The sequence below is a fragment of the Schistocerca cancellata genome, chromosome 3 (genome assembly GCF_023864275.1).
Source record: "Schistocerca cancellata isolate TAMUIC-IGC-003103 chromosome 3, iqSchCanc2.1, whole genome shotgun sequence".
In the NCBI taxonomy this organism is placed as follows: Eukaryota; Metazoa; Arthropoda; class Insecta; order Orthoptera; family Acrididae; genus Schistocerca; species Schistocerca cancellata.
Genome location: NC_064628.1, coordinates 562,792,995 through 562,807,544, shown reverse-complemented (window position 1 = coordinate 562,807,544; position 14,550 = coordinate 562,792,995). Strand labels below are relative to the sequence as shown.

Here is a 14,550-nt window from a genome sequence, read left to right as displayed (position 1 = left end):
AAAGTCCACTGACATCAAATAATCATTTTACATAACCGAACGCCGCCTTTGTCGTGGCTGCACAGGTGGGAAACAGCCAAGAAACCCTCGAAAAATATCCACACTTATTGGTTTCCGAAACTTGAGTGAGACAACCACCACATTTGCCTGCTAGCTGCGAAATCATCACATATTGCTTGGTGTCCTGCGAAGGTGTACTAATAGAACATATTCTACAGGTCCGTATCATCGCTCTTATGCTGAAATCCACACCCTTAGAAGTAAGCATCTCAGGAATATTGACACAAGTATTGTATACCTTTTAGAGTAACTGATGACAGTAGGCCAAAAGTGTCAGGATAAGCTCAGCGAGGACTGTAATCTTAGGGCAGTAATAGAGCGCCTTGCAATACACAGTCGAGTCCTTCAACAAATACGGCATAGTCTCTTCACCGTTGGACAGGCTGTATTTTAGCTGCTCCGGGGTTTCAGTCTCCTCCTGATACCTACTGATACCCTTTAACAGTGCGGGGAACATATGTAAAACGAAATGGAATTAGGGTACTGAGAAGCTTCAACAGGAACTCAGCAGTGCACTCGCTACCAATACACTGCAAAGTTTCACCTTTTAAGATACATGAACATTCTGCATGCTCTACCGTATGACACAGACAGTCAATTCATTGTAACGTCAATAAAGCATAAAAGTGTTCTACTTTGGGACTGAAGTAGAGAGCACACAATTCGAGGTAATGCATAGGCGCTGCCGGGACACTTCGGGAAAAAGCTCTCGAAGTACCAGGATCAAAAGTGACCGTAATGCACACTGGCCAACTAGACAGCCAATGGGCTAACAAAGAGAGGGCTCTGCAGTGTTTTTATTTTTCCTCAAAAATTCTCGGAGTACCGTGCTTTGCAGTTTTGCAAGTCTCTTAAATACGCTAAAATGAGATCCAAGTTTCGTCCGCCTGCTAAGCCGCCAGCCGCCAAGTGTCTCCCTCATGCCGCCGGCCAGGTGAGCCACTCGTTCCGCTCATTTCGGCCAGACCCCACGTGTTGGCTCCAGTCATTCTGAAGTGGACACCGGTGGCGCTAACTACGGTCTGCCCTGATGATTCCAGTGCCCTTTTGCTCTCAGAGAGAAAACTTCTTGCAGCTTTGGCGCCACCTGTAGTTCCGGACAGGACTACAACCGTGCCGCGATGATCACGGCACAGTGGTATCGTCCCGTATTTTAAAATGATTAGCCCCTGTGCTGTGCAAAGTAACGGTAAGAAATGGATGATCGAAAGACTCTCATTGGTACCGGTTTTATAGAAGAATACATTGATGTTCATATCCTTGTATTAAATGTATATTATATTCTTCTGGGTTTCAATCAGAGAAATGTCGCAAATGAAATGTGCAGATTCACAAGGACGTAGGTTGGCTCGCCTCGATGAATTGGCTGCGCAGCTTTGCTAAAAGAAAGTAATCTTGAACTGCACTCCTTACCCAACTGCCACGGTTCGCGCGGTTCCCTCCGTCGGAGGTTCAAGCCCTTACTCGAGCATGGGTGTGTGTGTTGTCCTTAGCGTAACTTAGTTTAAGTTATATTAAGGCTTTGGACCGATGACCTCAGTAGTTTCGCCCCATGGGAACTTAACACAAATTTGGCGGCGGGCAGTGCGCTCGCACTATAAACTCTGCTACTGTTTTTCTCAAAGGCTAGGTGACTGCTTTGTAGATTCTTATTAATGAGTGTACAGCGAAGTGTTACAAGACTCCAGATTAATTAAGATTTTTTCCTTGAGAAAGAGATTTCTTGGATCAGTATCAACCTCTCCCAAATTAATGAGGGATGTCATTCTTACACTATTGTTGCATTCTATGTAATTATTTAAGGTACAGGTGCAACCCGTCATGTTGTGCTCCGACCAGTTATTTGTGATCGGTACACGTCTCTGTTTCAGGCGTTGAACACGGTGGAGAGCAAGGATTTCTCTTCCTCCATTATAATAACGACCTCAATTACAACTTGGACCCACAATCTGAAGAGGATCAAGTGCGGAGGAACATGCTGCGTCTATGGAGCAACTTCGTAAAATACGGGTATGAATACTTCTTCTTACTACATAGGATTCGTACAAAAGTTTGATTAACAGAGGAGATCAGGGGATCTCCATAGCTAAGTCCAAATATGTGGTGTCTGTATGTAAATAATTGTTGAAGAGTTTTATATCGTTTCAGTGATTTGCAGTATTTGTCGTTCTTATGTAATGCATAATGCTATGTTTAACAAACAACTATTACAACTTGTAGAAATAAAATCACATTTCGGTCTTCCGTATTACTAAGATGAGATATGGAAGGCACCGATGTTTTACTTTAGTAGTCCCGCTCAGGATATCACTATCAGTGTGTAATATATCAAAATTTACCGGCAAAAATTTTATTCTGTTTTTTCTTGAAATCGCTAATTAGAAATTACGAGAGTGCCTAATGTATGTGAAATTCTACAGAAGATGACTCCAAACTGAAATTTTTCATTATGCGAACGAAATGGGTTTTGCTTTTCATATTCTTTCGGCAAGAGATTCCCTTATTTAGCTGCTGCAGAGACTACTTGGTAGTATATACAGAAATGCGTGTTGGAACCTGAAGTTGAGTGCGACCGCCTAATCTTTTATGTCGCACAAATAAATTTCAAGACGAAAGCTTGTTGGACTCTCTGCTTTTGATTTGCTTGCCTTGAGCAGTTATACGCGCAGACCTGTGAGGGAAATATATGTCATTAGCAGTTACCTTAAAAACTAGAAAAAGAAGAACAGTTTCGATAAATTCGTTAAATATGTTCTGTCAGCTGTGCACCGTGCTATTCTCTGCGAACAGCGTTATTGGATCTCCTGTACGTAAGCGTCGGCATGGTGTAACCGGAGTAGCGACTTCAATGGACCTGCTATATATCCCACCTGCTATTAAAAGCTATTAACAGCATCAGCACTCGGGCTCTGAGATTTAGCGACACACTGGAGTTGGAAAGAAAATAGTTACAGTAGTAAAATATCAACACATGTTTTCATTCTCGGGGGTTGAAACTGCATAGTCATGTTAAAGTTTATTAAGTACTTAAGTATCATAGAGACAATCCGTCAGACATCATGAATATATTAAACACAATAAAAATTTACTGAAGCAGTCCGATATTCAGAGCTCCGCAAAGAAAATACGAGGGAAGGTAAATGTTTTAATGATAAGCGGACGTTAGATGCGAAGCACCAACTCCGATTTGAGAAGCATGGAACAAGAAATCGTCGACGCATTTCCTAAAAGAACCACTACAATGTTTGTCTCTAGTGAATCAGCGATTCAAGGGAAACAGATCTGTAAGGGTGAACGAGAATTTTAACTTCCCTCCTCCTGACCCAAAAAGCAGAAGTCTCTTATTTTTCCAATATTTCACTAGGTTTGAAATCAGTTAGCAGGAATCCTAAAGAAGTGAGAAGGCCAGGCACTTGCATTTCATTATATGACCATGAAAACTGTGAGAGAATATATAAAAGTGTCGATATCACTAACTGGCGCATGTAGAAAGTGGGAAATACGCAGAAATAGCTAATGTTTGCGAGCCATCAGCATGGGGGAACTAAGAGGCGATGGACCGATCACAAGCAATTCTGTGCTGGGATGTGTAAAGCACAGCGGCGTTCTGGGAGTCCCCTTTTCTCGCTGTCGTGTGTGCACACATAGACAAGATAGCTGTTTACTTCCACATTTTGTTTAAATACCGTACACAGCACAGCAGTTAACGGACAAGATTAAATACATACACGAAAAAAAGTTTTGCATCACCGCGGGTACGAGAGCACCGGAACCTGTACAGAAAACAGGAATAGAGATCTACATAAACGTCACTTCCGCCCTTTTTGTTGCTCATGAAAACCACACATTGATGTTGTACGACCATACCGTGGGACCTTCAGAGGTGGTGGTTCAGACTGCTGCGCACACCGGTACCACTAATACCCAGTAGCATGTCCTAGTCGAGCGATGTCGTTATCGTGAAGGAAGTCATTCACAAGATGTTCACTATGGGGCATGAATTGTCGTCCATGAAGACGAATGCCTCGCCAATATGTGGCCGATATGGTTGCACTATCGGTCGGAGGATGGCATTCACGTATCGTACAGCCGTTACGGCGCCTTCCATGGCCACCAGCGGCGTACGTCAGCCCCACATAATGACACCCAAAAATAGCAGGGACCATCCACCTTGCTGCATTCTCTGAAACGTGTGTCTAAGACTTTCATCCTGACCGTTCTGCCTCCAAACACGTCTCCGACGATTCTCTGGTTGAAGGCATATGCGACGCTCATCGGTGAAGAGAACGTGATGCCAATCCTGAGCGGTCCATTTGGCATCTTGTTGGGCCCATCTGTACAGCGGTGCATGATGTCGTAGTTGCAAAGATGGACATCGCCATCGACGTTGGGAGTGAAGTTGTGCATCATGCAGCCTATTGCTCACAGATTGAGCTGTAACACGACGTCCTGTGGCTGCACGAAAAACATTATTCAACATGGTGGTGTTGCTGTTAGGGTTCCTCCGAGCCATAATCTGTAGGTAGAGATCAGGCAGTAGTAGCGCCCTTGGGCGGCCTGAGCGAGTTATGTCATCGACAGATTTTGTCTCTCTGTATCTCCTCCAAGTCCGAACAAAGTAACAAAGCGGACACGATCGAACCGCGGTGTTGACCGTCTAGGCAGGGTTGAACTACAGACAAACATAAAGGCCGTAAATTCAACTAAATACCTAGGAATTACAACTACGAACAACTTAAATTGGAAGGAACACACAGAAAATGTTTGGGGAACGCTAGACAAAGACTGTGTTTTATTGGCAGGACCTTTAGAAAACGTAACAAAGATACTAAGGAGACTGCCTACACTACGCTTATCCGTCCTCATTTAGTTTAGTGCTGCGCTGTGTGGGATACTTACCAGACGGAACTCACGGAATACATCGAAAAAGTTCAAAGAAGGCAGCACCTTTTGTATTGTCGCTAAATATGGTAGCGAGTGTCACTGAAATGATACAGGATTTGGGCTGGACTTCATTAAAAGAAAGGCATTTTTCGTTGAGACGAAATCTTCTCACGAAATTCCAATCACCGACTTTCTCTTCCGAATTCGAAAATATTTTGTTGACACCGATCTACGTAGGGATAAACGATCACCACTATAAAATAAGGGAAACCAGAGATCGTATGGAAAGATATAGGTGTTCGTTCTTTCAAGGCACTATACGAGATAGGAATAATAGAGATGAACCCTCTGCCAGACACTTGAATGTGATTTGTAGAGTACCCACCTAAATGTTAATGTTAAAAGCAACACGAGCCATGTATCTCTTTCCTGGTGGAATGACTGGAACTGATCGACTGTCGGACCCCCTCCGTCTAATAGGCGGTGCTCGTGCCTGGTTGTTTACATCTTTGGGCCGGTCTAGTGACATCTCTGAACAGTCGAAGGGAATGTGTCTGTCTTAGGTGTTCTGGGAATCGGGGTAATGCAAAACTTATTTTGATGTGTTTATCTCAACTAGCAGTCACACAGCGTAAATTTCGGCTCGTTACTTATGCACAGACCCAGAAAGATTTTTCAGCTGTCATAGTATTATAATCTTTATTGCATCCACGAGCTGACACTGACTGTGAGGAAGCAAAATGGGTCAGATACGTAACATAGATTTCTTCTGTTCTGTTAAATGTGTATTTCTGTGCCAATGGAGCATAGTGTAGAAAATTTCCCCTTTAAATTAGTAATAACTGTGCATTACTTAGCATGTTTCACTTTATGAATAACACCTGCACATACACAGAAAGTGTGAAGTAACGCGACTGCTCTCTACAACAGTGTTTAGGTCACAGCGAAGGGAAAGCTGAATACTGTGTGTTACTGTCAGAAAACTTAGAAAGTATAGTAAATATACCAAAAGAGATTGCCTACATTACGCTTGTTAGCCATCTCTTAGTGTACTGCCGCGTGGTACGGAATCTTTACGATATAGGATAGATAGTTTCCTAGTCAAGGACGTGTCTCATTTACGTTTCAGTTCTTACTTAATCCGCGTGTGCACTCCCCGCGCTGTTTACAGTAGATAACATTGTACGCGTCATAAATATTTTCCCAGGCCATTCTATTGTCTATACGAAAACCATACCAATAATCAGACGTGTAACACCCGCATGCTACCTTGTGGTATGTAGTAGAGAGTACTTCTGATCCCCGCTTCATTAGTGGATGATGTGTGGAAAGAACGATTGTCGATAAACCTTCATATTACCTCTAATTTTCTCGCTGTGGTTATTTCACGAGATTTATTTAGGAGGAAGTAATATGTTTACATATTCTTCTTGGAAAATATTCTCTTGGGTTTTCGTCAGAAAACGTCTCCGTGATGCGCTGCTCTTGTACAGTGTACCACTGCAGTTCGTTTAGCGTCTCTGTAACGCCCTAATGTCGTTTCACCATCTAAACTATCATGTTCTTAGAACTAGTCTAACTCTTCCATTGATGTGACCAGATAATGTTCTTAAAATCTATAGGAGGAGTGTTTTTTAAACCACTTGTTTTGTGGATGAATTACACTCCATTAAGATACCACCAATACATCTGTGCCTAGCGTCTGCTTATCTGTACATTTATTTTTATGTGATCGTTCCGCTTTATGTTGTACTGGATGGCTATTTCCAGGCATTCAGCGATTATTTTGGGTTGTACTGATTCTTCATCAATCGCGTAACCATACAGGACTGGATATTTTGCCCTATGTAGGTACAATACATCACACTCACTTAAACTGAATGCCAACTCCCAGCTCCTGTAGCAACCATCGATCCTCTGCGAATCTGCCTGCAGTTCGCTACTGTCTACTCACGTTCCCATCTCCTCATCTGCAACCAGCCTCACGAAGTTTCAGACTTTATCCACAGGATAATTATATTGGTGCTGCTGCTTTGCAAGTGACATTTTATCGATAGTGCCTATGTGTGATCCATATGTATTTTTTACTACTAAAGAAGAAGGTATTTACCACTGAAGTGTCATGTGCATTTGTACTCGAAATATAACGTATTTTCAAAAATAATAATATGGAAAAGTTTATTATGAAACAAGATCCAATAATTTTTTGTTCAGAGGTCGGTAGGAGTAGTTGCATCTCGTAATGATAAGCCACCTGCACATCTTTCACACACGTGCTATTACTCTCCATCCCACAACACTTACACAGACAGAATATTTCTCGGTGTATATGTATTGAAACACAATCACCCCGCCCCCTCCACTTTTAGTATTTTTTGGCAGCCAAACTGTTCCCTTGCACAGTGAAGTGGTACATGCTGAAAAACACTAATCTATTTACAACGTTTTCGATTATTGTGATCAGCATCTTGAGGCTGTAATCATAAGTGTGCATCACGACAAGCAACTATTGGGAATTTTTTGTATGCATGGTGTTGCTCTTCACACCGAAACACTTTCCCATGGAGGAAATTTAGCGGTGTGCAGTCGGTAGAGGAGCAGCCTCAATGTCTTAATACTGTGAGATGTCTCTCCCAAGTGAACATTACATCCCACCGAAGACAATGTCTAGAACAACTGAAGAAAAACAAGGTAATGACAAGCAGGTGTTAATGTCAAATGGTATCCTTGATTGGGGGCTCACTTTAATGAATGAAAGACTTTGATATGATTTTAGAAGAAATAAGACCAGTGGGTTTTTGCAAAATGATGCAGCTAATTTAGATATGGTAATAACACACCTTTGCTTGGATCAAACATCAATTAGATTCCTCTGTTCATGATCAGAGATCTGTAATCAAACTTACGTATTATGATAAGCAAATTCCATGTGTTTTGTATGCATACTGTTACCCTTAGGACTGTATATTCATTGGCAATGGAAATGAGCGTACGGCTTTGTGGGCCGGGACTCCCACATTCGGGGAAGGTCGGCCGCCGAGGGCGAGTACTTATTGCATTCGACGCCACTTTGGACGACTAGCCCGTCTGAGATCGGGAAGAAATGATGTAGAGGACAGCACAGCACCCAGTTCCTGAGCGGAGAAAATCTCCTGCCCCAGCCGAGAATCGAACTCGGGCCCCTTGGTGGGCATTCCGCAGCGCTGACCACTCAGCTAACGTGGGCGGACTGTGTATTTATTAAAGGAGACGTTAAAAGGTGGTGACATGTTTTAAAAACAATTTCTTTTCCGTAAATTTTGTCTATACATACACAATGCTATGACTTTTTAATTGCATGAAACAAGAGTGCGGCATTCGACTGCCTTTTAAATGTACGGCGTGTAACTGGAACTGTTAACGTGATCACATGACCAGAAGCGACAGCATGTTGGATCCTCATAGTAAATAACAAGACATGAAACCGCACCTCATCAGTGTTCTGTGGTGCCAGACAGTGTCATCGTATCTCGCTCCAAAGTGCTAAACATCTCTCAGCTATTAGGGATGCAGATGAGGCCAACCGATGAACTGTTTGGCTTGTGGTTGTTACTGAAGACTCTGGACAATCTTATATTAACATTGGTAACGTGGATTATTCCATAAATAGCATTCTCCTTAAAAAGAAAAATTTACATATGCACTGCGGGACTGTTTCGAGACAACATTATGGTGGTTAACGTCTGTTATCATGTGGGATGTCAAGAACAACGAAAGTAGTGCACGTTTGTAATGTTAAAGAAAAAAATTACACTTATCTACTTGACAAATTCTTCAAGATCATTTCTGCAAGACAGGGTCTAAAGGAAAAAAGTACCACTTTTCCACATGGGAACATGACAGAAAGATGCATATTCGAATAAATTTGTTAGAACACTTTCGAAGAAATACAAAAATCATGTAGGTGTAATACAGACTGATACTGTCTGATATTAAAATGGATGTCAAATGGATCAACTGCCTACAGTTTGCAACATCATCGTATACACGACTGTTATCTCTTGGACGTGGATGTAATGCATGATTTTGCAGAGCTCTGTACGGAAATGGGGATGCGTGACTACCTAACATCAAACCACGAGTTTGGTGTGAGAGGAGACTACCAAGGAAAAAGGAATTTGACTGGAAGCAACGATAAGATAGTCGGAATATACTGATTGACATGGACAAGATCCTGTGGTAGAATAAAGGCGTTTAACAGAGCAGACAGAAAGCGAGAAAGGAGCTCTTGTAGGAGTATCGAAATTTTCAGTACACACAAAAACTTTCGGTAATACCTAAAATACCCATTTTCGTTTTTTGTGTTTTATAATACTTTTTTTATTTTGTATATGACTGTATCGATTACAAAGGAGGCAATAATATTATCAAAAGCAGTGAATGCCAGTCTTCTGCAAATGGTTCTCTTGTCGTCATGGGGAAATAACATAGGCCTGACGAAAGACACCTTTTCGAAATCTCGCACCTGGTATGCAACGCTTCACAAAACGGCATCTTCTACATTTTAAAGGCATTTTAAGGAGCTCAGAGTAGTACTATATAAAAGAACATTTTGTGCTTACAATAATGTCAAAGAAGGCAAGTGTTCACTTTTTATGTTAGAGTGAAAAATCCATTCAGATGTTGTCAAATGGCAATTTGTCATAACACAGAATAAAAGTACAACACTTTGCCAGAATAAAAGGGCAGAGGATTCACTAATTTTTCTCAGTGTAGGGCCAATTTACTTGTTTTTAAATTTATATACAATAAAGTGTGCTATAGGTCTGAAGGGGTTAACCACACAACATGCAAATTTAAATAAAAAATTATGTACCATTTGGCAAAAGGCATTTTAAGGGTAAGATATATGCTGTATTTGTTTTTCAAATATGCCCAACTAAACAGTTGTAATAAAATTAAACTTTAAAATGTATTATCTCAAAACATCTCTTTTCCATTCCAAAGTTTCACTGTTTCATAACTTACCCAAATTTAGAAACAGAAATCTATTTTTAAAGAGATGTTCATAAATTATTGCTGAATTTAAAAATGAAAATAACTCAAAATCTAATATTGGCAAGATACTCCTTTTCGCTATCCGTCTCAGATATGACAAAACACAAATGCAGGAGTGAACAAAGTTGCTGGTAACCGTTTTACAGATTTTATAAGGTCACCATATATGCAGCAGTGAGAAACTTTTACTGTCGAAAGAACATGGTATTGCCAGACTAGAAGTACGATTTATAACCATGGAACGGACTGTGTGTTTGGATCTGTGAAACAAACAAATTTTCCACAGGTCTTAGGAAAGAAAAAGAAATACTATGTCAAACAGACTTGAACCATTCTCTATAAAGTTATTATTCCTCTACGTACAGTTAATGCTTATGTCTACAAAAACTAATACTAGAGCTGGAGGGGATCAAAGTCATAATATGGAAGCTGAGGCATATGGTTGAAAGGAATTGCCGTGAAGGAATAATATTAACTACTACCGGAGAAAGAGCAGCTTATTGAACACGTGCAAGTAAGGCTAACAAATTACTTTAAACAAATTGTGTAGAAAAACTTCCATTCTGTATTGAAATAAAATGTGGACATAAAACCCACCTTCATTATGAGCAAGTTTTAACAAGGAAAGGCGACTTATAGGAGAGTACAACAGTGCACACATTGTTTTGTATAACTGCCTGCGATGGATTCACTGCCACAGAGCTTCCACAGGCTGACGGCACGACGGCTCTCACGTGTACAGTATACAACCTAAAAAACGCGTCAAACGTGAACTGCGCCTCAGTCAAAAATTAAAAACCACAAAATTGAATTTTGCAACCAGTTTCCGTTATAATCAACAGATTTTAGCGTAATCAGCAACTATTGACTGTGCCGGTGCATGGTCTCTGAGGTGTTTCTTCATGTTTGTAGGCAAAAATACACTCCTAGCGCTGGGTGTGGTGTGAGGTTGGAAGTTAAGGTGACCTGCCACTGGCGTGGTGTGGTTGCTGCAGAAGGATAGCCACAGCCATACTGAGCGTAGCACAGCAGAGGGGTGCGACATGCGTTGTCTTGCGTGGTCAGAATGTATTGCGTGACCGAGCCCGTCACGTGCACTGTGTTTATAATTAAATACTGCCTTATGGATGCCCTGCAATTTATTACGAATGATCCTGGATGTTTAAATACTTATAAAACCAGGTCTTTCGTTGCACCTGACTCCATTTTTCTGTGTCCATTCCTTTCCTTCTCCAATTCCTGACTCTTATTGCTTTGAGTTCTTCTTCCATAACTTTAATCCATCTTTTTCTGGGTCTTCTCTGTACATGATTATCTGATAATATTCTTCCTTGCTTTATTTTCATTGCAATATTCATCTGCCCAGAAAGTGTTTGTAGTTCTGAGTTTGTTCTCAACCACCTGCTTTCTTTCTCTCTCACTGTCCTAAATGTATCAGAAAAAATCTTCCTAATTCATCTCAGTAACCTGCCATTTTCCTTCATAGCCTTTAGATCCATAAGTTACGTTACTGTAGGTCTTAACATAGTCAGTTATATTTCAATTATTTTATTCCTGGACTTTAATGTATTCTGAAAGGGATCTGTTTTCCATTTCTACAGCTGTCCTGTTATCTTCGGTTAGTGTCGAACCCACGTATTTACTCTTCCATTCTTTGAAATTCTTTACCGTTTATTTTTGTTGTAGTCTCTCCTCCTGACGTCCCATCATCAAATACTTTTTTAGCCTGTGTTCACATGCAGTCCTAACTTCCGTGATGCTCCTTCTAATAGAGCATAATTATCCTTCAGGTTTCTGTCATTCCTCATACTTAATGCTACACCATTAGCGTACGAAACCACGTGGACCCATGGGTTAAATAAAGTACTCCCAGGATTAATCGGCCTTTGCGCATTACCTTCTCTAGTGCTAACTTAAAGAGTAGTGCAGAAATCAGCTCTTCCTGCCCTCCCTACATGGAACTCTGTTGTCAACTTTTGTTCTATTCTGTCCTTACAGAGTGTCACTTTTATTCTCACTCCCATCAGCCTCAATGATTTTAGTGGGATTCTAAAACCTTTCATACTTTGGAGGGTCTATTCCGGTCTAGGCTGTCACATGCTTATTTAAAACCGATGTACAACTGATGCAGTTGCTTCTGATATTCAGAAAACTTCTGCTGTAGACCACGCTGAGTTTAAATGAAGTTTGGCCGTAACACCCGTCCATTTTATGTGCATGCACACTGCAACAAGAAAAGGCGACTCGTAGAACGGCGTGGAGGCCTACACATTGCAGTGAGCGACTGTGATCGGTCTCATAGCTTCTTTATGCAAAAGGGTTTATGGCTCACAAACATTAGCTGTTCCTGCATATTGACCACATTCCATACATTGAAGTGTATGACTCGATAAAGGCGTCAATACTAAATTCACTCTCAGCCTTAGTGATGAATAGTTCAATTGAATTCCTACAAGCAATTTTTGTCGAGAAATGTACTAATAATATTCAGGATCTGTTGGCTGTGTTGGCACATGCTCTCCTTGATATTCCTGTGCGTACTGGTGTCGAAATATATGTTCCTTGCACGTCACTCACAAGAGGCGTGGTGTGGGGCTGGGGTTGCGAGAAAAAACGGTTCCAGCTCTGGCGTGGTGTGGGTGCCACAAACAAGTGGCAACACACATAGCGACAGGTCTACTGTGGAAGACGGCAGAATGTGCTGGCTCATGCAATCAGCGATGTATTGCGAGTCTGGGCATACCACCTGCAGTGAGTTTGTAATTAAATACTGCCACACACATGTCCTATGACGAGCTGCATACTTTCCTAAACATTTAAATAAATAGACCACGAAATATGTAACTGTGTAAAACAAGTAGATCCTTGATAATCCTTGTGAGACAGCGCGACCACACGAAAAGTATAAGAACTCTTGCACTGTATTTTCGTAACATATTACTGCTACACACGTCTATGTACGGATTCAATAACTTCCCTAATTGTTTAAACAAATAGATCATGAATTATGTAGCTGTTTTAGAAATGTCAAATAAGCTATCTCACTAAGATTTTTACTTAATTTTAACGTCGTCTTACACTGGATTATGTCCACTGTGATGTCATGCGGTGACGCTGAGGGTCGGCTAATATGAACCCTTACACATCCATCATGTTGGTGACTCTTTACCTTCCTGCCATCTTGGACCGCCATGTTTGATTTAGGCACTCAAATTTGGGACCATGTTTGATCAGAAATTAGTTGCCTAAAGTTGTTTTAGTAAGGGCAATAAAGTGAATACTAGATTGGAGGTCCTAAATAAACACACTTCATGCAAGTTGACCAACCAACATTAATGGGAGGGGCGAAGAAGAGGAGAGAGTGTGTACTTGACCATGAAGGGCGGGGAATGGAGTCACAGATCAATGGGCTGGTATGCCCATAGCTCCATTACTGTCGTCTTATACTACATCATATTCTGTAGTTCATCAACTATTTTATCTGTGGTTGTAGTTCCGATACATTCTACACTTTGCTTAAGAATAGTGATAACTGAAGGAAGACTAGTATGATGGTACATTATTCAAGATTATTTAAATGTATGTTACACTATGCAGCTACTTTAGGCTGCCGTATGGACGAAACTATGAGATTAAGTCTTGTCTTTCACTATTGCAACATTTACCAAAAACATGTAAGAAAAACTAATAATCGTTCACATAATCCCTAACTTAAGACCACTGCCTAGAAGTCTATGCTTCTCCTCTTTCGTCTCTCTCTCTCCTATGTGATCGCTCGTTAACAGCTTCTCTAAAATAGTAAGAAAAATTGCTTAAGTGATGTGTTAATTAAACTGTAGGTAACATATCAAAATTAAATGTAATTACGGTTTCATTCGAACGTTTTCCACAGGAATCCAACCCCCGAGGCGGATCCTGTGGTGTGGGAGCCCTATAACCTGACCAATCGCAGCTACCTGCTGATGCAGGCCAACTTCACGCTCGCGCACAACAGGCTTGGTCAGCGCATGGACTTCTGGAACGAGAACGTGCCATTGGAGGCGTTCCCCGGGACCTACTGACGAGAGTTACATGAGACTCTGAATACTGGATTAGCACTTCGACATTACGAAACTTTTGTTCAATATTTCACACAAACAGTTTTGCATGTTTTGAAAGTAGCTTTTTACAAAAATCGTTGCGAAATAAAATATTAGTCTAGATATTTCTTCCTATATCTCTGCTTTGTGTCCTTTGTTTAAACAAGTGACGTATCCGCACGTCACACTATTTGTTGTTTTGTACTACCAATATTTATTTGCGAAATTATAATTACGACACCTTTTCTCTGTAGGTAACTGTTTCCTTCGGAATAACTTCTTTCGATCATGCCATACTGTAATAGAGTGCAGGGTATTCTTTAAGTCACAGGTGTGGTTTCTTTAAAAACCTCGGTTGTTACCACGTTTCAAATCCTTTTGGTAAGTGCGCCGACCTTGATGACGTCTATGTCGACGAGGAGTTAGCTTCTGTCCACACACATCTGCCATATGGACATACAATGTTCGTCACAGAGAAAAAGTCAAAACT

The 14,550-nt window shown here is 41.1% G+C and overlaps 1 protein-coding gene across 1 annotated transcript in view; it reads left to right on the top strand.

Annotated features, from left to right (window-relative positions):
- Positions 1–14,146, top strand: part of LOC126175419 (cholinesterase-like) — a 423,045-nt gene extending 408,899 nt beyond the window's left edge. The window contains exons 9-10 of the mRNA XM_049922218.1: positions 1,932–2,070; positions 13,874–14,146. Of these exons, the coding sequence (XP_049778175.1) occupies positions 1,932–2,070; positions 13,874–14,042 (308 nt within the window). The 3' untranslated portion in view covers positions 14,043–14,146. The remainder of the gene's footprint in view (positions 1–1,931; positions 2,071–13,873) is intronic.
- The last annotated feature ends 404 nt before the right edge of the window (positions 14,147–14,550 follow it).